Genomic DNA, 27,308 nt, shown 5'->3' with positions numbered 1-27,308 from the left:
GATATTGATAAGGAGTCATCCAATTCTCTTTTTATAAGAATATCAAGGAAAGATATAATTCGACTTGATTCAACATGTAAGAAGAGATCTAGTTGTTCTCATGAATTATTCCAAATAGCAAAGACATCATCATCATCATTCCCATGCAGCTGCAAGTAATTCTGCTTTGAACAAAACAGTATAATTGTTTCTATGCACCTTTCTGAACACCAATTTTACAATTCCTCTAAGAAACAGAGGTACTTAGATCCTGGTCTTCCTGTTGGTCTTGATGAAAATGGAATTACTAATACTAGCTATGGGATCCTTTGGAACCATGCCAAATTTCTACATAGATGTAGAATTATTTGTATTTCTATATAAAAAAATGTATTTCCAATAAATATGAGAATCTCTTTAAAGAAAGTTCTGAAGTACTTTGGCATTGCCTAAATCTTAACCTTAACAACGGACTTTCTATGCCAAAAATCTGGGAAATTATTAAGAACTATACTGTTTAATTATATTAGTTTTTAATTGAAGTATGATCAATCGATCCTAATACTATTAGGATCAATGTGTTTTTTTTACCAGACTGTCTTATGACCTTGCATATGTGGAGAGATTCAATTCTCCATATATCTTCATTGTTGTTTCAATTTTTTTGATTTTAACTGTTTTACACTGACAATAATCCACAATATGAATCACAAATATCTGTAATTAATCCATCTTAATTAAATATCTACAACTGTGTCTATATGTTACTTATTCAGAATGAATAATGCAGAGTCATCTATTAATAAACTTAAACATTAAGATGTTAGGAAGGTACCAGACATTGTTAGCATTCGAGAATGTGTAAGCAGGTCTAACCTTAGGTAGCATTATCACTTAAACAGAATGCGAGAGGAAAAATGGCAGGAAAAAGACCCACAGGAAGACCAAGATCTAGGTGGACTAATTCAGTCAGAAATATTAGATGCAACGATATTGGAATACAGAAAAGTAATAGACTAATTTCAGGGAAAATTGTTGGCAGGAGATTATTACTAATGTAACCTTAATTATATAGTACTGTCACATTACCCTACACATCAGGAATTTGTGAAAGTCAACGTGGATTTATTAAGGGATGTTCTTGTTTCAGTGACTGTTTGCCTTTTATAACAGGCTAATATGAATGGTTGATACCGGAAAGGCATATATATAGTATTTTTTTTTTTTTTAAGATTTTGTAAAGGGATTTGATAAGGTGCCATATGACAGTTTGATATTTAAATTGCAACTTGCCGATTCAGATACAGGATTGTTGGATTGGAGTGGCTTTCTGATAGACAGCTGAGAGTTGTGAATGGGAGGAAAGCTGTTTCAGGAAGAAGGTAATCTATAAGTTGGATTATTAGCTGATGTAGTTCTTGTGAGGATTTTAGTAATCTGGAAGGATAAAAAATAAGGCCGCACACTCTACTGATGGAATTATACTGCATAAAGTGGAAAAGAAAAGTATTTTGGGATGGTGGTCAACAGAAATTTGAAGTTTACAGAACACAGAACATATTGTGTAGGTGATGAATACAACTCAGAGGACTGCTGCAGTACTGGAAAGGATGTTGACCAGAAGTGATAAACTGGTGCTGGTTCCATTGCATAAAACCCTGATTAGACCACAACTGAATTAAAGTACTCAGGGTCAATGAAATTTGAAGGGTTTGAAGTAAGTAGAGAAGTAATTTGCTATAGAGAACAAGTTGGTTATCTGCTTCAGTACCTTGAAGAAAGTACAAAAGCAGATAATCTACTTTTTATTCTGACATCATTTTGTCATGATGAACTGAAAGCATGTTATCTGCACAGAATCTGGTGAATAGAAGATGAAGGAATGACACCACTGAGATATTGAAGCTGTTAAGGTATTTAACAGATGTACACTGATGAGATTTTTTGTATGGCAGAGGTAAAATGAGAGGAAAAAACAAGGGCAACAGCTCATTAGTAGAAGTTGCAAAGGAAGTGATGAATAAGAGGTGAGGAGAGTAGTTTTTTAATTCATGGAGAGTAGCAAGATCCTGAAATAAATTGCCCAAGAGGATGGTGAGAGTGCAGACACTAAATGATGTTGTGGTATGTGATAGGTTTTGTGTAGTCTAAAGCATTCATCCCATGATGAGTTTTACAGCTCATTTTAGCATCCACGAAATGGAAGTCCTGAATAATAATGTTAAGCAATGTTTAAGTTATAATAAATAAAAATTTAATAAATGCATACCAAGTTATTGTCATTCCCTCCTCCAACAACATCTTCCAAAGTCACAAAGAACTGAAGACTGTCATTCCTCTATAAAAAAAAAAATCATCATACAAATGTTTATATAATATTATAATTATCTGTTAAATTTCTGCTAAATAACTGACTATCTATATCTCTAGATGAGTTCTGACCAATATAAACAGTATAGCAATGGCACATATTGAATACTCAGATTTATATGCTTTCAACACTTATTATGGTACTTGTAAGGATACTCTTTTAAGCCTTACTTAAAATTTTTAACAAACTTTTTGTTTTGATAAGATAATCAATATTGAAGTAAAATTACAGTAAATACAACTAGCTTTCAAAAATAAACTTGAATTTCTATGTAGTTTCACAGAACAATTTAAAAATAATAAAAAAAATTAATGATTTTTTTTGAAAATTTTGAATTTTTTTAAAATGAATTAATGAAATTAAATAAACTGCAAAATAAGCTGAAAGATACAATGAAACACGTGACCTTGACTTAACATCCAAAACTATTCATAATGAGCCACATTCTGATTTGGAGCACTGATAGTCCCTTCCCCCTTTTTTTTAAATATCTGTTTCTGATTTCAAGTAAGATCAAAACATATGAATTGTGTGCATTTTAACACAGACAATTCTCATTATAGCACTGTTATAACCAATTCACCCACTGTAGCAAACTACTGAAAAGGCTCAAAACAAGTACATTTGACTAATGGAAAAATTCCCTAAAGTAAACCATCCACTAAAACAAACTATTCCTGAGGTTCCTACGAGTTAACTATTATCATCAGCCTTCCATCAGGAGACATGTCCATCTAGAATGGCAGTGGAACAATATCCAAATTCATATGTATTCAAATGCAACATGCTGGTTGTGTGGGCCTTCCATGACGAGTTTGTTGACTGCATGGCGGTTACCAAATAATAATAATATTTATATTATTTGGAAAAACAGAGTAACTAGAGGGAAACCAAGCACACAGTTACAGTCCAAGACTAGATAAACTAATGCATATGGGAGAGGCAAGGGGGAGCAGGAATGACCAGCAGGTGAATCATATTTATAACAGGCTGAATCTCCAGACTCCATGAGGCTTGAAAGTAATACTAATATACTGGCTAATCACTGTGGAGGAATACTATTATGCTTAGTGCATGTGATTTCAATGTTTATGCTTACAGCATGCATAACGTTTTTCACATGCATACCAAATGGGTAAATATGGAATGAACTTTCCAATGTAGGAAGAAAATACTAGTCCAATGAATATCTAGGAAGACTATTTTTATAGACAGTTAGTCACCTAACTGGGTCTATTAAAGTGAGAGAGCAGGTTCACTTGCTTTAACATAAAGGCTTTGAATGGGCAATGTGAAAATGCACCAGTAACTATTTATATATCTTGACAGATATAATCTAGCAATCACAGGATACTCCTTTGCAGAAGCAAGACTTGTGACCTATAATGAAGTTCTGAGAGAACCAGTGCATAATACAGACAAAACAAGGAACACTGATCAGCTTGTTTTTGCACCATTTGCACAATACCCAGTTTGTAGGGTATTGTGCAAATGGTATTGCACTTTTCTTTTAGCTAAGTAACATGCATAAAAAATGAAAGCTTTCTCCCAAAAAATGAGTCCTAAGAACTCAACTTCTTTCTCTATGGGATAATATGGGGTGTTCACATTGGACCTCTCTAGTTTCAAAGAATGGTAAAAAAATCAAAATGCAGAAATATGTAAGATTTGGGTTGTTCAAACATTTCAGACACTACAAGTTTCATCCAGAATTTTTTATTTTTTTATTTTTTTTTTACGAAAACTTGGTGAGTGTTCTTTCTCATTTGTACAATTTGGACACCATGGTCCAAACACTTAAGTAGTAGTAATATGTTGAAACTAGGGAGGTCCAATGTGGACCTCCCTAATTTCAACATATTGTGCCTTATTCTTTTGTGTGTTGTGGGATTGCAATCTATAATTTTGTTTGTTGATTGATCTTGTAACAGTGTGTGCATTTTGTTTTCATATTCTGTTGTGTCCATCACCACGATTGCATTTCCTATATCTGCTTTTGTTATGATAATCTGGCTATTCTTCTGTAGCTCTTTTACAGCAATGATTTCTTTATGCGGGATATTATTTTTGGGAGGCTTTGACTTGATTAGGATGTTGGCCACATCTAAACATATGTTGTTGGCTATCGTTGGAGGCAGGTCATATATTCCCCATTCGATGGACGCCATTATTTCGACTTTTGGAACTTGTTTAGGAGTCATGGCAAAATTGTGCCCTTGACTTAAAGCGCTAGTGGCTTCTTTGCTTAAGGTGAGTGAAAATAAATTCACGACAATAAATTCATCTACAAACATACTTGAAAAGTCTGAACCTAAAGCGTAAATTTCCATGCCATCACCAGATTCATAACCATGTACAATGACATTGATATTACCACATTGATTTGCATTGCATAGCATCTGAACTAGCACATGCACTCTCACCATTTCTGCAATGATGACATAGTTTTCCAGACACTGCATTAGGTTTCAACAAAATTAATAATTTCTCCAGGATGATGATGATGATGATGATGTCAAATCCATTCGAGTGCAAGCTGTCCCTCTTATACAAATCTTTTCTACCATCAAACTCACTCCACAGACACAAAAACTCACATCCATTTCTTCTACACAAACTGCACTCAATTAGACTATCATATCCCTCCTCAACTCAGTTCTCTGAAATCCAGATAATAAGCTAACAGTATTTATTCTCTCACTTTTCTTTCTTACTTCTTCCAGCAAACCTCCTATATCCTCTCTCATACTATATTTATAAAAAAATTAAAATTCCTTCAATATTAATATATATTTTAAACTATTTGGCTACTAAAACTATTTGGCAATTTATTTACCTCTCTATCAATATTAGATGCAACAGTTATAATACCACTTGTTCGATTTATTGTGAATTTATCTGTTCCTTCCAAGCCATAATAAACTGATGAATTTTCTGGATCACTTCCCACTAGCTGAAGAATGGACTTTCCTGTTGAGAAAAATGAAAATGCCTTCAATATCACTATATATTTTAAATTATATAAAAATATAACAATATCATTTTTGTATACATACCAATATGTTATTATTAACAACAAACAATAATTGGGCGGTAGATGGCATGGGTGTAGTTGCAGTTCGTTGTAGGTGGATTGAGTGGAGGAGATGGAGATTTATGGAGTGGATCCCTCCCTAGATGAGTCTTTGGACTCCCTGGAGCTGTCACATAACAGTAATAGTAATAATAATAAACCTCCATGGAGTTCAGAAATCACAGGTCTCACTCAACCAACAATATATTTATCTTGCAGAACCTTAAACCCCAGTATTTGCAACATACCGACAATATTCTATATAGAGTGAGGTTGAAGAAACGTGGATTGCAGAGTTTGGTGAATAGAAGGAAAAGAGGTGATGTGATAGAGACATTTAAGATAGTGAGAGAATTTTATGGGATTAATCCAGATGGGATTATAAAAAGAGTAGAAGGGGAAAGGGGAAAAATCAGAGGCCATTCCTGGTAGTTGTGTGTGGTGAAGAGGGATGTGAGAAGATTTTTTACATGGAGACTTATCAGTGAATGGAAAGCATTATCAGAATGTGTTGTTAATACAAGGTGTGTTAAGGATTTTAAGATTCAATATGATAAATATGTTGTCAGTTGAATGAACCTCTCATGATCAGTGTCAACTCCAGGGAGGGTACAATGATAATAATAATGGGACATTATTATTAGATTCCACTTACTCCACAATATCTATGTTAAATATTCTACATCAAATTTTCTCTTTACACACACACACACACACACACACACACACTTATATATACAGGGTGTTCGGGATAAATTTGACATATTTATAATTAATTATATTTTTCCGTAAGTTACATGTATTAACACACACTTCTCTTCATTTAAAAGTTTGGACCCTTCTTCATTCATATACAAGATGTCAGAAAGGATGGATAGCTGGAACCCACCTGAATCATGGAGGAGAATAACTTGTATCATGATGATTCGTGCCCGCCATCAAAATAAGGATATTACGACTGCTGCCCAATGCTCCCTGAATACAGTAAAAACAATCAGGCATGAACTAGAGACTTGCAATGGTGACTACGAGGATGTAGCAAGAAGAAAGATCCCTAGCAGACGATCTGATTGCGTTCGTACAGCAGAATTCCTCGCAAATCTGCAGGAACAGGTGTTGAAGAACCCTGGCATTGGAATTCGGGCTTTGTTCGTGGAGTTGCTAACTGTAGTCAAGCCCTGGATAACAAGGGTAGCCAATGGTAGGCCGTATGTATGGCAGCAGGATTCGGCCCCTTGCCACACCTCTGGGAAAAGTCAAAAATGGTTGTCTGAAAATTTCTACGACTTCACCAGTCCAAATGTTTGGCCTCCAAACTCCCCAGACCTTAACCCCATGGATTATTTTGTATGGGGCGCAGTTGAAAAAGACACCAATCGCACTTCCAGTAATACAAAAGCCCAGTTAATGGATAAAATTAAAACAGTTTTTGCGGCCCTTCCCAGGGAGACTGTAGCATCAGCTTGTTCGAGGTTCCGAAGCAGAATTGAAGCTGTGATCGATGCTAATGGTGGTTATTTTGAGTAAATCTTGTTGATAGTATTGTAATTAACTCTGCCTGTAATGTTTTTTTGTCAATTCATTAAATTTAATAGATACAAAGAAGATTTTCTTTTTCCTTACGAAACTGTCAAATTTATCCCGAACACCCTGTATATATATGAAATAAATACCTACAATACAGTTTAGTAAGCTATACCATAACTGCTCTGTTAATCTTTTATCTTCTGGTGAGGGGAAGAGTAAAATTTAAATTTTAAAAAAATTCAAATAAATAAATATAATACTAAACAATAAAATTAATATAATAACAAATTAAAATTGCAATCACATCAATTGCTACTAGTTAAATTATTTCCAGTTCTGTTATCTTTAGGTTGTGTCATATCAAAGAGTAAAACCTCTATGATTTCCTTCCTGATTGATGAAGATATTTGAATTTGTAATATAATCAGAATAATTTAGCTGGAAAAACAAGATCTATAAACAGATTCAAAGAAACTGAATTGAAAGTTTATTTTTCACTTGGTTAGACTATAATAAATTTAGTTTAATACTTTATCCAAGTGTGAGCAACAAAGTTTGCACCTGAAAGTATCTTCAGGACAGGGGTAAAGTGGTACAACACCAGGCAACTCGTTGCAAAGGTGGAGCAAGATAATATATCACTCCTATCTCAGTATCTCCCATAATGCAAAACACATCTCCTTGCAGATATGTTTAATGTTATGCATTAAGGGAAGGACCACTACCCAGACTAGTTTCGACCTTTACTGAGGTCTCTTCAGTGGGAGCCATGCCCAAGTGGAGATACCAGGCAGAAGCATTAGCAAGGTCATCTCTACCTAGGAGGTATCAAATGGTGTGCCACCTTTTTAATAAATTACTCTGGATTTAGAGAAAGATGTTGAAAGTTTATTTTTCACTTGGTTAGACTATAATAAATTTAGTTTAATCCTTTATCCAAGTGTGAGCAAACAAAGTTTGGCCTGAAAGTATCTTCAGGACTGGGGTAAGGTGGTACAACACCGGGAAACTCTTTGGAAAGGTGGAGCAAGCTAATATCACTCCTATCTCAGTATCTTCCATAATACAAAACACATCTCCTTGCAGATATGTTTAACGTTATGCATTAAACTTCTGCCTGGTATCTCCACTTGGGCCTGGCTCCCACTGAAGAGACCTCAATAAAGGTCGAAACTAGTCTGGGTAGTGGCCCTTCCCTTAATGCATAACATTAAACATATCCGCAAGGAGATGTGTTTTGCATTATGGGAGATACTGAGATAGGAGTGATATTAGCTTGCTCCACCTTTGCAACGAGTTTCCTGGTGTTGTACCACCTTACCCCAGTCCACCTGAAGATACTTTCAGGTGCAAACTTTGTTTGCTCACACTTGGATAAAGGATTAAACTAAATGTATTATAGATTCAAAGAAATAGCAATGGGATAGCCTTATATCTTCACCTTTGATTAATTATTATTTGAACTATCTAGAAGATACCTAATTAAGTCAATATAGATTGGGATGATGAGATAGCAACCAGAAGTAAAGAAAATAAGTTTCTAGAATTCTTGAAGGACAACTACCTCAGGCGGTATGTAACAGAGGGCATGTGAGCATTGAGGGTCTTGGATTTGATCATCTTAACAGAGGATGTTATTATAAATGAGGGGTCAAATCTCCCTCCAGTTCATGAGAGTGACTATGAAGTCATTACCTGGGTGGTTGTCAGCCACGTGAATACTTTGTGAGGAAAAGGTGTAGATGGAACTACAAGGCTTATGCTTATGAGCTCAAGACACAGCTTGCAGCTATATCATGGAATGAAGAGTTAGGTGGAAAGAAGATCAATGCTGCTTGGGTGGTATTCAAGAACTATCTAGTAGAAGAAATGGCCAAATGTATTCCAAGGGACAAAAGGTTAAATAAGATTCTGATAACATAAAAACCACATCAGTTACAACTACTTTTAATTCTTTCCAATTCTGTTATTGTTAGGTTCATAACAGAGTTCTGTCATGATAGAACTCTACGGAAAATAAGAGATTGAAGAGATTAAGAATACAGTAAGAGAAAGAAGGCATTACGGAAACAACATAAGATGAGTGGTAATCAAATCCATGATTCTGTAAAGAGTACAAAGAACAGGCAAGGAGAGTGACTCAGTTGGTAACGGTAGCGAAAGTGCAGTATAAGCAGCAACAACTGCTGTGGAGGATGCAGTTGAGATATTTAATGAGCAGTTCATAGAGGTCTTTTATCCTAGTTAATATGGCATTAATGAGAGGTTGAGCGCAGTGGTAAGGCTGCAGGACTTGATTGTATATCACTGCATACTTTGCAGAAATGTGCCAGCGAGTTGACATCTGACTTGTCATATTTGTTTAATATTCATCTTACACTAGGTCAAGTTCCAAAGAAATGGAAGGAAGGCAAAATTGCACTGCTTCATAAGAGAGGTGACAGAATTCAAGCATCAAATTAGCTAATCTGCATGTCAGGTGTTGTGGTTCAAGTGTTGGAGAGACTGGTGAGAACCAGGACCCAGAATTGGATTGACAACAGTGTATTATCTTTGATGGACAGCATGGATTTTTGAATGGGAGATCATGTTTTAGAATTTTTTTTATTTATTTTTATTTTATTTATGTTGGGTCCATACACAAGAGGTTGGTTGATCAACCTATAGTACATTAGTACCATATATGAGTAGTGGGTTGGGAAAAGAGAAACATGTTTATATTTGATTTAAAAGCATGTATATTGTATTCCTTGGGAAATACATCAGGGGGAAAGACTGTTCCACAGCACTGCAGTAGCAGAGATGAAAGAGGAGGAAAAGAAACTTGTTCTGTGGGTTTCAAGGTGTACTGTGAAAGGACAATGGGCAGAAGCAGCTGTACATGTTCCAATCGGCTTAGTACTGAGTGGGGAGGAATTATTGAGCATTTGCCATGGAAATATTTATAGAATACACAAATTGCACACACCAAACGTCTGTGTGAAAGTGAGGGGAGCAAGTTGGTAAGAGATGAGTCATTTATCAATCTAAATGCTCTCCTCAGTCAAGCATTTTGAGGGAGCTTTTGGAGCACCACTCTAAATGTGAGAGTAGTATTCGATAGGTGGGCGGATTTCTGATTTGTATAAGGTTTACGGCTATTCAGTGATGAAGTAACATCTTGAACAAAAGACCTAGCTTTTTGGAAGGTGAGGATGCAATGGTTGTGATGTATTTATGCCAGGAGAGGCCTAATGTCAGGGTAATTCCAAGAAGAGAAATCTCACCTTGTCTAGAAATTTGAGTGTTTATCAAAAATAATACTGGGGGAAAATGTTCTTTTTTGTGAGAAATAAGACAGAACTGGGTTTTACTAGCATTGAAGTTGACAACGTTATCTCAGCCCCATCGGAGGATGGCTTGCAGGTCAGAATTGAGGGCAGTGGTAGTTGATGTTCTGAAGATTGAAGTGACTTGTATAGAGTAAGGTTTGTCAAATGAAAGGGAGGAGTCCAATGTGCTGTCATCAGCAAAACTGTGTACAGTCATCCCTGGAGTTGCATCCATTTAAGTTACATCCGTTCGAAGATATGTCCATGATCCCATAATAGAATAAATAACATTTTGACTGCATTTTCAAACAAGATGCAAGCGAGCGTAAAGTAAAATGGTTTTTATTTAGCAACAATGCAGTGGCAATAGCACATTCAATGGCAACTTCCCTTGGCAGTCAGCATGTAACTTCAACAGTTCCTCTGTTGATTTTGTGTTTAAAAAATAGGTTGGGTATTTATCATTAAATATTTCAGGATATTTTGTGCATCATAGCCCCTACACGCCCAATTAAGAAACCTAATGAAGAATCACAGAAAAAGAGGTGAGCAATTGATCTTGAAACGAAGTTGCAAGTTCAACAATAGTGATGAAGCAAAGACAAGGTCTTATCGGTGATAGGAAAAGCTACTTCCATCATGCATAGAGGACCTGAACCAAAAGCGCATACCCCTTAGCACCATGACCATAACTACTAAGGCACTAAGTCTCTTCAACATGTTGAAGGAGAAAGCAGGACCTGATTATGACTATGAATTCAACACTTCTTCCAGTTGGTTCATGAGATACAAGCAGCGTTTTGCACTGCATGTGAAAATGTATGGTGAATCTGGAAGTTCCGATGAGAAGGCTGCCAAGGAGTTTGTGGAGAAATTGGATAAAATTATTACGGAGCAAAATTATTTGCCACAGCAAATATTTAATATGGATGAGATCTCCTTCCTTTTTTTCAGAAAAAAATGCCCGAGCAGACATTCATTCACAAAAAGCTAAAATATATGCCTGGTTTCAAAGCTTAAAGACCATATTACGATTCTGTTAGGTGGTAATGTGACTGGATATAAACTGAAATCATTTGTGATATGGTACAGTCAGAATCCACAAGCTTTCTAAAACATTAGGCAGCATACTCTTCCAGTTCATTAGCAGAGATATAAGAAGCAGTGGATGACTCAAAAATTGTTTGTGGATGCCTTAATCAACTGTAATGTGAGTGAAATGGAAAGCTATTGTGTGAAAGAAAATGTAGAATTTAAAATTTTTATTAATTCTAGATAATGCTCCAGGTCATCCATCTTATATCGATGATCTTCACCAAGTTCAAGGTCATGGTTCTCTCTCCAAACACTACTTCACTGATCCAACCGATGGATGAGGGAGTTCTTGTGGTGTTTAAGGCTTATTATGTACAGAGAACTTTTTCATAAGCCATTTCTGCAACTGAAAGAAATGACCAGACTCTTATGCAATTCTGGAGGCATTCAATATCTATCATGCTATAAAAAATATTGCTGTAGTTTGGGATGAAGTGGCATATGAAATGTATAAGTAGCATATGAAAAAAGACATTAAAAAGGTTTTTGTGCACAATTTTGGAAGTTTTGAAAAAAATGAAGAACTTTGTAAATTGAGTGAAGAAATAGTGGGCCTAGCAAACAATCTGAATCTCGAAGTGAATTATGATCACATAGTTCAACTCACAGAAAGTGCCCCTGAAGAGTTGACAAATGAAGAATTGGTCGAACTGGAGGAACAACGTGTTGCAGAAGAGGAAGAATGAGAAAAGGAAGAGGGAAAAGAGAAACAAGAAGAGATGGTTAAAAAATTCATAGTGAAGAGTCTTGCAAAAATGTTATCTGTTGTTAGCGATGTTCTGAAAATGGTTGAAGACATGGACCCTCTCAATGTTGAACGCTATTTATTAGTAGAAAGGAAAGTACATGATGTGTTTGCTTGCTATAAAGAAATTTATGATGAAAAGAAGAAGCGGAATAAGCAAAGCACATTGGACTTTTTCATCAAAAAAACAAAGGTTACACCAGAAAAGCCGCAGCCTGGTACTTCACATAGGGAAGGTAATGAAGATGAGATTCTGGAGGAAGATTTGGATAATTATTCTCCTGTTTTATAGTAACAGTAACACACAGCACTGTTTTATAATAAGGTTTAAAAATTAAAATGACAGTATACTTATTGCGGTTAAGTCCCTAACCCCTATAACTCTGTTGATTTAATGTATTGGCTTACGTCCGAACCGACTTACGTCCTGCAGGATGGAATGGAACCCTGAAGTATGTCGAAGGATGACTGTATTGAGTTGGAGGCAAAAATGAGACTGGGATCGAATACGTATAAGTAAATAAGCAACCGTGCACGTTGCCATCTTGCTCTTGCTGTGCCAGCTGGTCGGAAACCACAACATTCGTTTATTGGTAAATACATCATTTTGGTCTACTTGATTGGCCTCCATAACTATTTTCATGACCTTGCTCCATCTTACAGGTCCTATTCATGTCACTGTTCCCACGATTCACTCTTAATTGCGTTGTCATTCAGGATGGAGGTAATCCAAGTTAACCGAATTAAATATTACCCGTACAATGATGTCTTGTATTTTTCTATCGACCCCTGAGCCCGAATCGACCCCTGGGGGTCGAAATCGACTACTTTGGCGACCACTGTTTTAGTTGTTTCTTAGCTGATTCAGCAGAGATACTCCAAGTAACCTTCTTAGCCAACCCATTTCAGTAACTAATAATTTTTTCTCTTCAGCCTTTTTGAGATTCCAGCATTCACTTCCATAGAGGAGTATTGGGAGGACCATTATTTCATAGATTCTTACTTTTGTTACTTGTTTGATGTCTCTTGACTCGTCATCCAAAAGTTTGGAATGCTTGACTGATTCGTCTGTTTATATCTTTTAGAATTTCACCATTGTACTCAATAACTCCTCCAAGGTAGGTGTGAAGTTTTCCACCTGCTCTAGATTCTTACTATCAATTTCAATTTTCAGATTGGTGCTTCTTTTTCCTATTTGCATAATTTTTGTTTTATCTATATTTATGTTTAATCCACATTTTATACACTCCTTTATTTTATCAGAAATTCGCTGTAGATTTTCTTCTGTGCTTGCAAGTAATGCAATGTTGTCTGCAAATTTTAAATTTGTCACATTTTTCCCATATATTTTGATTCCGGAGTCTTCATTGTTTAAGGCCTTATTGGTTGCTTCTTCCGGTGTAAGATTGCACAGGTCTAGTGAGAGACTGCATCCCTGTCATACTCTGCTCTCTGTGTGGAACCAGTTGGTTAAGGTGTCCTCCATTCGTACTGCACTTTCAGATTCTTTATTATTCTTATGGTTTTGTTGGGAATTCCAAATTCTTACGTTCTCTTCTACGAATTGAATCAAATGCCTGACAAAAGTCTATGAATTTATGTAGCAACTTTGGTTGTATTCTAGTGTCTTTTCTATTAGCTGTCTTAAGGTGAATAGTTGATCAATTGTGCTTTGCCCTGGTCTGAAACCAGCTTGTTCTTCTCCTAGTGCCAGTTCTATATATATATAGCTTAATTTGTTTTTGGAGTATTCCAAAAAAACCTTACTTAGAACTGAGGAGGCTAATGCCTCTGTAATTATTGCATTCTGTTTTATCTCCTTGTTTGTATATAGGAGTTATGACTGATTTGGTCCAATCTGTAGGCACTGCTTTGTTTTTGTAGATCCTTTCAAATAATCTTTTTAATGGTTCCAAAATTTGTTTCTTTCCTGCTTTTTTCCTCAAGGTAGTGTAGGAGTTGAGAATTGATGGTTTTTCCATCACTTTAGATAGGACTGAGGTGAGCGAGATAGGGTGGTAATTAGATGGCAATGATTTGTCACCCTTCTTACAAATGGGTTGAATATAGACCAATTTCCAGGCTTTGGGATGGATACCAGTGTAGTAACAGAGTATGTACAGGCAGCAAAGGATAGGCATTAGTTCTAGTGCAGATCTTCAGAACAATTTGAGGAATGCCATAAGGGCCAGGAAACTTTTTTTGCGTCTAATTTAGACAATAAGTTTCTGATGTCTTTCTGGCAAAATTATATAGGGGCATTGTATGTTTGGGATGACTGGGGGGGCATTTGCCATTGTCAGTTATGAGTGCATTAGACACAAAGTGTGAAACCAGGAGATAAGCTTTTTCTGTGGGTGATGATGCGAGTTATATGAGAAACAACTAAAAATATTGTATCATGATCTGCATCATTCCTGGGGTATGCAGATGATACTGATATAATAGAAGAAAGTGCAGATGATATAACTGAAACTTTTATAAACCTTAAAACTTCTTCATAACATATAGGTCTTAATTACTGAAATAAGAACTAACAGGCTTCACTTCGGCGAAGTAAAATTATTCAAAATTAAGTGGATATTGAATACCACATTATTTCTTAGCCGAATAAGGAACTCAAAGATAGGAAATCTAATCTAAGAGTTTCATGCCGAATATAGAAAACCATAAAGTTTGGCGAGTCCAAGCGTAAGCCAACACCTGGTAGTGCAATGCTAGGGCAACTCGTAGTAAAGGTGGAGTAAGCTCCGATCACTGTTCTTAGTATTTTCTCATAATGTAAAACACAGCTCCTGAGCGATGTATTACTGTTTTACATTATGAGTGAAGAGGTCTGTGTAGCTCAGTGGAAGTGGCACTTGCGTCCTCTGCACTTGGTTGCTTGAAGTCAGACTTAAGTTCAAGTCTAGCTGCCGACTGGAGGAACTTTTTCTTAGCCTTTCTTCGACCGATTCCTGAGTTAGTCGATCTCTGGCACAGGAAAGTGGGTTTTTCCACTCAGAAACTCGGATTTTTTATCCCTTAAACTCAAGAAAACCAACTGTAGTACCTACATTATTTCAGACAGTAACATATCTTGTTAGGGTTAGGTACCAAGAGATGGCAGCACTTGTTTGCCAGCCTCTTCATCGGTGGCTACTATAATTAGTGATAGACATGGGCCAGCTATCTCTGATTGGCTACCGGTGGACATTGAACTGCCCACTCAGTCTCCAAAAGCTAGATAGGGTTAAAAGGCCTTGCCTACTCCCTAGGAATAAAAGGCATTAGCTGATTTATTATTACGAGAGAAGGTCACTACCCAGACCAGTTTCACTGAATGAGTAAAGCCATCTCTAAAAATTAGGACGATCCCTAGACCACTCCATAGTGGCCGAAAGACCATCCAACTCAGCGTTGTTGAGTTGGATGGTCTGACTATTGAAACCTCAGTATTACATCTAGGTCTACCTACCAAGGTTTCAATAGTCAGAACTTATTTCTTTACTGTACGAGTTGCCAAAAGGTGCACAAATACAATTACTGAAATAAGAGCCAACAGGCTGCACTTCGGTGAAGTAAAATTATTCAAAATTAAGTGGATATTGAATACCACATTATTTCTTAGCCAAATAAGAAACTCAAAGATAGGAAATCTAATCTAAGAGTTTCATGCCGAATATAGAAAACTATAAAGTTCGGAGAGTCCAAGCGTAAGCCAACACCTGGTAGTGCATGCTACTCTCTTAGGAGTAGCATTGCACTACCTTGCAATACATCTCTTAGGAGTTGTTTTACATTATGGAAAAATACTAAGAACAGTGATCGAATCTTACTCCACCTTTACTACAAGTTGCCCTAGCATTGCTCTACCAGGTGTTGGCTTATGCTTGGACTCGCCGAACTTTATAGTTTTCTATATTCGGCATGAAACGCTTAGATTCAATTTCCTATCTTTCAGTTTCTTATTCAGCTAAGAAATAATGTGGTAATTGTGAATAATAATATTAACCAGAATAAAACAGAATGTTTAAAAGTATCTAGAGATAATGATCTCAATAAGATCAGCTATTCAGTTTGTTGATATGATATTGAAAAACTCAATACAATTTAAATATCTAGGCTCTATAATAAGTGAAGATAATAAGATCCAAACAAAAATAAAGACGAAAATCCAAGCAGGTAATAAATTATGTTTTTCACTTCAGCACCTCCTCTCATCTAGAAATCTGCCATATGAATCTAAAATAAATATCTACAGAATGCTAAATAGACCAATTGCATTATATGGTGCAGAGACATGGAATATAATAAAAGCTGATGAAGATCAATTACAATGCTTCGACAACAAAATCTTGAGGAAAATATTTGTCTCAATTAAAGATCCTGTGACAGATGAATGGAGAAGACGAACAAATAAAGAACTCTATGAACTTGATAAGAAGCCAATAATAATAAATGAAATCAGAGTCACATCAGATGGCTAGGTCACCTGGAAAGAATGGAAGATAATGGGCTAGTGAGGAGAACCTTTTTATATCACCCATCCTAGAGGAAGATTCTGCAGAAGATGGATGGATAACATTGAAATGGACATGAAAGAGCTGAATCTGAAAAATTGAAAGGAGTTGGCTAAGGATAGAAAAAAATGGAGAACTGTGGTGCTTGCAGCTAAGAATCTTAAGAATAAGAAGTGGGTGATGATGTAATAGAGCTATCTGGGTATGACAGAGATGGGAAAAGTGTAGAGCAAAAGCTATGACCAATTGCTTTGGCAAGAAACCAAAAGGCATGGCTGCCATGCCTGTTCAAATTCTGTTTCGGAAGCATTGATAGTTTTCTTGCATCTGTTTAGGCTTCACTTGAAGGAGGATGGAGTTCTTGATTTAAGCCAGTTGTGGTATGCTTGATTTTTCGTTTGTACAGCCTTGGCTGTACAAACGAAAGAACCAGGGTTAGTTAGGGGGGACAGCAGTTCAGAAGTGTGGGGAATGTATGTTTCCATACCAATGAGGATTACTTTAGTGATACGTTCGGGGCATATGTGGAAGACTAGAAACAATAGTCCAACCATGCGAATGAAGAGTGGTTGGACTATTGTTTGAGAAGAATGAATGAGAAGTGGGACTTCTCATTCATTCTTCCCACTTACCACTGTTATAATGCCAAACTACTCTTGTGTGGGTGTGACTGTGCAAGCATTGTTGCATAGGAGAGGAAATGAGCACTAGGTTGTGGTCAGAATTACCCAGGGGGCTCACTACATTCACTGTATATTTGGAAGGGGCATGGTAAGGAAGAGGTCTAGGGTATTTGGGGAGTGGTTCAGGTTATCTAGTATTCTGGTTGGCTTGTGAACAATTTGTGAAAGGTCATTAGTGATGGCAAATTTTTCAGTATCTCTGCCTGTAAGAGGAGAAAAGCCAGTTGGTGTTAGAGACATTAAAATCTCCTAAGAGGATGATTTTGCTGCTAGGAAAGTGTTACTGGAGAGAATCAATTTTTAAGGAGAGGAAATTTGAGAGCTCAGAGTGGTTGGTGACATTAGGAGACATTGGAGGTGAGATTTGAGTTTCTGCTAAAAAGAGTGGGGGGGGGGGACTTCAGATGGTTTTGGACACTATTAAGGATGGAGTTGAGGCTACAGATGTTAGTGAAGTGGATGTGCAAGGTCCTACGGAACATAAATTTGACCACAATGGTCTTGCACATTTCCTATGCAGCGCCTGCATACTGGTCTCCATGATGGCAGCTAGTGGTGTCACCGCTTGATTTTTGCACTAATTTGACTAGTTTATAGTCGATAATCCAACTGTTGTCTCCATTTTGGCATTTTTCTTCAAGTTGTCTTTGAAGTTGGCGTTTTTGTTCGGTCTGGGTAAATGTTAAGTAGGGTCGAGCACATATGCATACTTTGGGGCAAGCGTCCTTTATGATACTGATATTTATTGTCATTATTAATTTGGAGGTACTTGTTGGTGTGTCACTGGTCACTTCCATGAGACATAGTGTGTGTTCATTCCTTCCTCTGTTTCATTTATGGGTCTGAAACAATGACATCTCATGATATTTCTGGGATCGAAGTTGCATTCTCCTGCTAATTTGCTCATGTCATCTTTTAATGATTTACCGTTTTCCATTGGAAAGTTCAAAATAATGGCATTGAGTCTCTTGTTTTCGACCTTGATTGACTCATGTACTATGTTCATTAGTGGGCAAAGGTGTGCTTGTGATCGGGAACTAGTTTTTGAGTAGCTCAAGCTAAGTTTCCAGCATTCGAATTTTGAAAGAGAAAGCTTGGTCATAGTATTAAGGTGTTGTTCAAAGTTTTTCACTCATTTGCTAAGTTCATTGGCTGATTTACAGAAGGAAGGCACAGTGAACAGAAAAAAAGGCTGGTTGAGATCAATAAAAAAACTTCTGCACCAATTCACCTTTTTTTGCAAAGTAAGCATGTAGCCAGTGGCAACAACAATATACTTTTTTTGTAACTTCGGTTTTACAGCTGCAGCATTTCATATTGTAATCTGGTTTTTCGGAGATGGGTGCTGCTATGCTGACAAGACTCAAGGTACTCTTTTGTCAATGGACTTTGTTGCCACCATCTTTACTTCATATGGTAGGCATAGTGGGTGCTTTCACGTGGCTGTTTTTTAATTATTATTATTATTTATGATTATTATTATTATTCAGGCCTCCATGGAGTCAAGAGACTCATCATGGGAGGACCTTCCTAGGAAACGCAAATCCTATCATACCACTCCTTGAACTCATTGATCATTCCTGCTCTCAACACTTTATCAGCCAATGCATTTCACAGTTCAACCACCCTCCACACAAAGAAACCACTCTACACCCTCTTGCTCACAGCTTCCTTTTGTAACTTCCAGGGATGGCCCCCTTGTCATCACTCCTTCATGTCGTTAAACCAAGTGAAAGAACTCCCCAGTGTCAACCCTGTAACTGCCTCTCAACAGTTTAAAAGTCACGATCATATCACCTCTCCTTCTATCCACCAAACTCTGTAGTCCACATTCCTTCAGCCGATTCTCATAACTAACATTGTACAGTCCTGAAACCATCTTTGTTATCCACCTCGTTACCCTTTCCACAGTTAATTTATCCCCTTCAAATCCTGGGAACCAAATTTGAGAAAAATAGTCTAAGTGTGGTCTGATCAGGGCCTTATATAAGGAATGATAACTCTTTTATCTCTGCAGGTCAGCGTTCTTCGTCAATTATTGCAGCAATACTCTGGGTTACACCTTTGAAATATGCTTCCTGAATTTCAGTTGTCTATCAATCACCCTCAGGTCTCTTGTCTCTCCTACTTCCTCTAGTACAGTTCCTCCATTGAATATGCAGCCTCCCATGGATGCATCCCAAACTTCAAGACTTTACATTTTGCTGCATTAAACCGATACCCCCATTCATTTGTCCATCTGTTTATTCAAATCCTCTTGGAGGGCTGCCACATCTGCCCTATTACTAATAACCCTGCTGAGCTTCACATCATCTGCAAACAACTGAATATCCCCTTGCAATCCATTGACAATGTCATTGATGTAAAGGCTGAACAATACAGGTCCCAGTACTGAGCCCTGTAGAATCCCACTTGTAACCTTCTGCCTCCTTGATATTGCTCACCCATGCACAATCCTCTGATACCTATCAGAGCATCTAATTCATCTAACTCATGTGCTGCAATGTAAGTATCAGCTTATCATGTAGCACAGTGTCAAATGCTTTTGCAAAATCCAAAAAATTGCAGTATATGCTTTTCCTTCATCAACTGCTCATGTCACTTTATTATAAAAGTCAATTATATTACTAAAGCAAGAGTGCCCCTTAACAAATCCATGTTGATTATCACAGATTACTTTACTCGTAAGGATAATTGTAATTAACATTAATTGTAAAGATAACTGATGTGATGGACTATGGGTACTTACAGATTGTGCAGAAGTAATAGGCTCCTTCTTACCCTCTGTTAGTTTTCTGTTTACTGATTATTTTAGATGAAAAACATTTGCAATAACGATAAAATGTGGGAGCACAAGTTTAACGTAGCTTATTAACCAAATCGGCAGTCTGGTTGGCGGAGTGGTTAGTGTATCCACTCTCCAGCCAAAATGCTGCAGGTTCAAATCCCGCCATGGGCATGGATATTTGAGATTGTCTGTGAAAGTACTAGTGGTGGTCAGTGGTAGATGGCGTTTGTGTGGATGATGAAGGTAGCTGAAGATGGATAGTTGTAGAGCAGATGCCTTCCCTCGATGAGTCTTTGGGCTCCCTGGAAGTGTTACGTAATGACACCGGCCTGGTTGGCCGAGTGGTTAGTGTATCCACTCTCCAGTCAAAAGGCTGCGGGTTCGAATCCCGCCGTGGGCATGGATCTTTGTCTGTGAAAATACTAGTAGTAGTGGTTGGTGGTAGATGCTGTTGGTGTAGGTGATGCAGGTAGTTGCAGTTGCTGGACTGGTGGAGATGGAGAGTTGTAGAGTAGGTACTCTCCCTCGATGAGTCCTTGGACTTCCTGGAGGTGTTATGTAATAATAATAATAATAAATCTACTTACTTATTATAATAACATGACAGCTGCACTGGATGTGGGAGATGATATTTTTTTTTTTTTTTTTTTTTTTTTTTTTTTTTTTTTTTATGTTGACTTCACACATGAAAGGTCACAAGGCCTATAAATATTCTACAGTACCATGTGTGGGCAAGCAATTAAGGAGGAAAATGTAGCCTGTTTATATGTTTCTTAAAAAGTGCGATGTTGTACTGAGTGGGAAAACTATTAGAGAGATTGTTTCAAAGAATAGAGATGGATGGAATGCACTGGTCAGTGGCTGCTCTAGTTCTTCTATCGAGGTCATAAGAAAGTAGAATAATGGTAGCAGTCGATTCAGAGGGGAAATGCCTATGAAAGTACCTATCGAACACGCACAGTGCTGAAACAGAGCACCTATGATAAAGTGACTGAAGGGAGTCTGTGAGGGAAGGGCTATCTATTAAGTGGACTGACCTCTTCTAAATATCAAGTATTCTTAGACAAGTCTTGGCTGCTTCACCCCAAATGTGGGAACAGTACTCCATAGTTGGATGGATCTGGGACTTATAAAATGTTAGGAGTTGAGAAGGAGGAGTAATGTTTAGAATGGAAAATAACACCAAGCTTTTTAGAGTAAGGAGACTATGTAAATATGTTTGTGCCAGGATAAACTGGATGCGAGAGTCAACACAAGAAGAGAAAGTTGTTCATGAAAGGAAATTGGAACATTATCAAAAATGAGAGTGAGCTGAGGTAGAATTTTTCTTGCAGGTAATAAGGCAGGTTTGAGTTTTCTGCATTGAAATTTATTACGCTGTCTTCAAACTATTTCAGGATGTTAAGGAAGTCTACGTTCAAGTCACTGGTTATGGAAGATCTTGAACGATCTAACATTAGGGTACTTGCAGGGTTTATCAAATGAGGAAGAGGAATGAAGGATACTGTCATTAGTGATGAGGTGAATAGATTTGGATTCAGAGAAAGGAGGTCATTGATGTAAAGCATGTGGGTAGGAGCACAGAACCCTGAGGCACTCCAGCATTGATGGGGAAATCTGATGAAGAAGTCATCCACCATGACACACAATGAATGACCAGCGAGGAAGCTGGCAAACCAATCACCAAGTGTAGAAAGGAGGCCATAAGATGACAGTGCCAGACACAATCAAATACCCTAGAAATATCAAAAGTGATAAAGTGAGTTTCTCCAATCTTTCCATGGCCTGAGTCCAAAAGGTGGATGAGATTAGCTAGGAGGTCAGCTGTAGAATGAGAATAGAAGAATCTATATTGGTTATTGCTAATTTGCTGATGAATTTCCAGGTAATGAAGAGGCTGGTTGTTGATAACCTTCTTCATCACTTTTGAAAGTACTGAGGTGAGAGAGAGCAATGGTCAACAGTTAGATGGCTGACTTTGTCTTCCTTTTTTTTGGGTACATGCTGGATGTGAGTTTGCTTCCATGCTGTTGGGTAGATGCCAATAGAATAACAAAGTTTATATAGATGATAATATAGGATGAGTATTAATTCTGGAACACATCTTGAGCAAAACTAGAGGAATACCATCTGGACCAGGAGCCTTATTAGTATCAAAAATAAGGAGGGTTTTTGTGATGATCTTTTGGGCAAAAGTTCAGAGGAGGCATGCAGTTTATGGAAGTATTGGCAGTGATTTGCTTTGTCATTTGTCATCCAGGATGAAGATGGAAAAAAACTGATGCAAGAGGTCCATTTTCTCCTTGGGTGAGGTTACCATAGTGCCATCAGAATGGAAGAAAGGTGGCAACATGGAATGGTAGGGGTTATTCCCAACACCACCAGCAGCAAGGGAACAGAAAGCTTAATTGCCAGTTGAGCAGAAGGCAAGTTTATTGCATTTTATTCTTATGAAGTCTGCATCAGAATCATTGATAACTTTTTCGAACATTTCTCGCTGTTGAGTAAGCTGAATGAGAAGTTGGAGTTTTAATTTAAGCCACTAACATAAACTGCATTTTTATCATGGATAACAGAGGCATTTATTTATTTATTTATTTTTTAAGAATGGGGCTTGAAAACAGGTTGAGGGTTTGAAGTGGAGTAGGGAATGAAGGCTCTCATTCCAGTAAGGATTATTTCAGTTACTAATTCCGTGGAGGTGTTTAGATTGTGAGAGTGAAAGCAGTAATCTGATCACAGAAAAGCAGTATAAAAATTCTGGAGGTCATCTCTGTTGGTATATTAGCTGAGAGGAGGACAACTGTAGAGAAAAAGACTTGTATATGATTGCGATTAGAGTTACCAAGTGGAAAGCAGAAATTGATGGTATGTTCGGAGGGAGAGTTAAGGTCAAGAATATTGGTAGAATGATGAGGATCATCTGGTATTCTGGTTGGTAGAATGACTATTTGTTAGGTCATGACTGATGGCAAATGATTCAACTTCCTTTCCAATTTGAACCAGTTTGTATAATTGGATATTAAAGTCCCCAAGAAAGATAATCTTACAATTTGGGTAATTTGCTTGTAAGAAATCACTTTTTTTTTTTTTTTTTTTTTTTTTTTTAGTGATACGTAATCAAAAAGGGCAGCAGGGATTGTTAAAGTTACATGAGTGGCAAAGACAGAAAAACAAAGGCTATAAAGTGAGGTAAAGAAATCTTGTGCCAGAGCAAATCAAAAAGCAGAGATACCAAGTTGGATAGTTTTTGAGAATTGATATTACACCCTCTGTCCAAAAAGAAACCGAACTTTTGGAAAATAGAAGAAACTAGTGGTGACACCTGTTGTATCTTTTTGTTGTCGAAAGCGGCAACCTTCATTAGTGTTGTGTCAACTGTTTATGACATTTATTTCATTAGAGAGTTATAGTGCCAAGAGTGACAGTGTTCTGAAGAACAGTCGGAAAATGAATTTCAAACAGAGAGCTGCGATTGACTTTTTGTGTTAAACTTGGTAAAAGTTTTACCAAAATGTATCAAATGTCTCAAAAGCATATGGTGATGAATGCTTATCCTGTACTCAAGTTTACTAGTGATTTAAGTGATTTCAAAATGGTCGTGAGACACTTGCAGACGATGAAAAGCCGGGCCATCCAAAAATTGGACTGAGCAAAGTTAACATTCAAAATGTTCGTGCAATTGATTGAAGATGAATTGGGGATTCCAAAATCAATTGTGCACAACATTTTGACTGAGAGTTTAGACCTTCATAAACTGAATTTGCAATTTGATCACCACAAGTTGACCGACGAACAAAAAATGTATCGAATTGAACACTGCAAGGACCTCATTAAAACCACTCGTAAGGACTCAAACTTCCTTGAAAGAATCATTACTGGTGATGAAACATGGTGTTTTGAGTATGAGCCTGAAACAAAGTGCCAGAGTGCTGCCAGAAGAGGGGCATCCGAAAAAAAGTTGCTTGGAGTATCAAAAGTAAAGACAATGCTGATTTGTTTCTACGATTCCAAAGGCATTATCCAAAAGAATTCATTCTGCCTGGCCAAACGATCAATGGTGAGTTTTATCTCGAAGTTTTGAAGCGATTGATAGCAAGAATTTGTCGCGTACGGCATGAATACCATGATGCAAGCAGCTGGTCACTTTTGCACAATAATGCACCATCACATCGTTCGAACATTGTGAGACAGTTTTTGAGCAAAAAACAAGTTTGTATGTTGGATCACTTGCCATATTCACCTGATTTTGCACCATGTGACTTCTTTCTCTTCCCCCGACTTCATTTGCCGATGAAAGGAAAGCGATACAACACCATTGAAAACATTCAAGTAACCACGATTCTCAACAGTATCCTAAAAACTGATATAAAAAACTCATTTAACAAATTAACTGACCACACCAAACACTGTATCGAAGCTGCGGGACAGTATATTGATTGAAATAAATGATTTGAATAATTATAATTGGCCAGGTGTTTTATTTTCTATCAAAAGTTCGGTTTCTTTTTGGACAGAGTGTGTATTATTAGATGACACCTCCAGGGAGTCCACCTACTCTACAACTCTCTACCACTCAATTTCACACCACTTCACAAACTACAACGAATCACAACTACAATCATCATCTACACCAATGCCATCTACTGCCCACCACCACTATTACTTTCACAGACAATTACAAGCATCCATGCCTACGGTGGGATTTGAACATGCAACCTTTAGACTGGAGAGTGGATACGCTAATCACTCAGCTAACCAGGCTGGCAAATATCATATTTCACAAAAGCACATGTTCCTCCTTGTTTGCAAAATTCATCGTCTAGGATGTAGATAAGATTGAGGTGGACTGTTGTTGTGGAAGATGTCAAATGAGGTTCTGTTAGAAAAAAGATCAGGTTTTAATGCCTGTAAGTGATAATGTCTGTCACTAAAGTTTGTGTTAATGCCTCAGTTGGCGACATGAATATGGAAGTATTTTTTTTATTGGGCAGGTTAGGGAGTATTTTTATTATTTGTTATATTTTTCATATTTTTACATTTTTTTGTTATTTTTTATGGGAGTTTTTTTTCAAATCTACAGTTAAAACTTGAGTATTTTTATGATCGACTTTTGTTTGTAGGGTGGAAGATTTAAAAAAAAAAGGGGGGAGGCATGAAGCTGGGGTGTAGGACTTGTGTACATAACTTACACAGGAGTGCCCAGACTCCAATCCATGTGTGGTCTTGAACAGTGCCTCCTGCATACTACTGACCTGGTTCTCCCTCCAGGCATGACCTGGCATGGTAAAGCAGCAGGAATATTTGCCAGCTTTGAGAGTGGTAATTGAAATGCACTGCCTGAGAGTGTGCTTCAATTACAGAGCTGATGATTGCATTTAAGGCAAAGTTTGATGAATTGTGGTATATGGAATAATAAGACCTCCCCTTAAGAATCTTTGACTTCACAAAGGTCTGATGATAATTTCCCTGTACCCAACTTCATTAAAAGGTAAGAACACAAAATTCCTCAAGCATTTGTCAAATAGATACAAATACAATCTGTACTTACCAATTGGGGTATTTTCACTGATTACAGCAAGATCTATATTCCTTATAAATACTGGTGGTCTGTTTGCCACAACATCTGCATAAATAAAGATTATTAATTTTACTTTTATAAAGTATATAATAGTCGGCACATGTAAAAATATTAAAAATAATAACAATAACAGATTTTTTGGCTTCTGTATTTAATACTCACTAAAAGGACATTGGCAAGGAAAATAAAAAAAGAGGGAAACAATATTTAAACTGCCAACTTCCATTTACTATTTCAGTCATACAACTTTGTGAACAAAAGAAGACTATCAGAGTTCGAAGGAAACAAACAGCGGTGTTAATGAAATATAAAGGTTACATATATCATTAAAAAAATATGCATATAGGTGGTCATAATTACTTCCACATTTAGATTACAGGCATACGATCAAAGTAAGTAAAATTTGCAATGTCTTAGATTTTCACATTTCAAGAAGAAAAAAAAAAAATTAAAGATACATAAAGACTGATGCATCTAACTATTGACCTATCAGTATCTCTGGAGTGATTGTGAACTTTTTAGAGTAGTTGGTAAGAACATAAAGAAATTGGTGGATGAACAGGTTATACTTTCAAAGGAACAACATGGGTTTACTGAAGAGCAGTCATGCCTGAGCAATTTGCTCCTATTTTATAATAATGTTACAGCTTAGTTGGATAAAGGGAATGGACACTATGATACTGATGGCTTTGCCAAGGCATTTAATAGGATACTACGTGAAAGGTTGTTGCATAAACTGGAGAATATGGGATTGGAATATACACTATTGGCTTGAAAAACTGGACAGCAGATGGATAGTTATCAGAAAGTGCTGTATGGGAGATGGCATTTAAGGCAATCAGAAAGTGCTGTATGGGAGATGGCATGGAGATTTAAGGTCACCAGTGGTATGTTCCAGGGATCAGTCCTTGGACCACTGTTGTTTATATATTAATGATACTGGAAAGGGCCTGAGAGGAGAAATGTTTGCTAATGATGCAAAAATAGGGAGGGCAATCAGAGATGCTACTGATATGCAGTGTTTACAGAATGATTTGAATAACCTGGAAAGGTGGGCAAATGATAATGGCCAGCAATTCAATGTTAGTAAGTGTAAAGTTATGTACTTTGAATGATGAGATTTCCAATGGCATATTATATTGGTGGATTTATGCTTCAAGAAACTGTTGAGGCTAGGAATCTTGGTGGATTTTGAACTTCAGTTTTCTATGGTCGATAGGAAACTGAAGTCAGAGATCGAATTGCAAATATATTTCAGAGGATAATTGTGATGTTGAAACATTGATATATAAGGATAAGGAAGTCATTTTGCTTCTTTACAAGACTTTGATATGACTGCACCTGGACTACTTTGCACACATTTGGTCTCTTGAATACATGTGTAGAGGCTTAAGTGCTGTGAGGACATCATGTTGGAGGCTTAATGGATTTTTTACAACACTCAAAAAGAATTAAAATAGAATTTAATACTTCCTATATTTCGTCCTAGTCACTAGGACATCTACGGGGATTACAAAAACAATTAATGTAACATATACACAAATAACAAATAATACTAAGCCCAACCACGTGGGTGACACTAAAGTCCTATCTAGGTAGAGCGCCCTCTAAGGGCAATAGTAGGTGGCCTGGAATGTAAGGTGGGAACTCTGG

General features: G+C 37.1%; 1 protein-coding gene across 1 annotated transcript in view; it reads right to left on the bottom strand.

Moving 5' to 3' along the window:
- Positions 1–27,308, bottom strand: part of Cad87A (cadherin 87A) — a 1,045,423-nt gene that overhangs the window by 784,763 nt on the left and 233,352 nt on the right. The window contains exons 3-5 of the mRNA XM_090395555.1: positions 25,626–25,700; positions 5,187–5,320; positions 2,249–2,317 (exon numbers count right to left, since the gene is read on the bottom strand). Of these exons, the coding sequence (XP_090251681.1) occupies positions 2,249–2,317; positions 5,187–5,320; positions 25,626–25,700 (278 nt within the window). The remainder of the gene's footprint in view (positions 1–2,248; positions 2,318–5,186; positions 5,321–25,625; positions 25,701–27,308) is intronic.

This window comes from Typopeltis vanoorti, chromosome 7, assembly GCF_054136105.1.
Source record: "Typopeltis vanoorti isolate ZY-2024b chromosome 7, IOZ_Tvanoo_1.0, whole genome shotgun sequence".
Lineage (NCBI taxonomy): Eukaryota > Metazoa > Arthropoda > Arachnida > Uropygi > Thelyphonidae > Typopeltis > Typopeltis vanoorti.
Note: the sequence above shows the minus strand (reverse complement) of the source record. Positions and strands in the feature narration are given on the sequence as shown.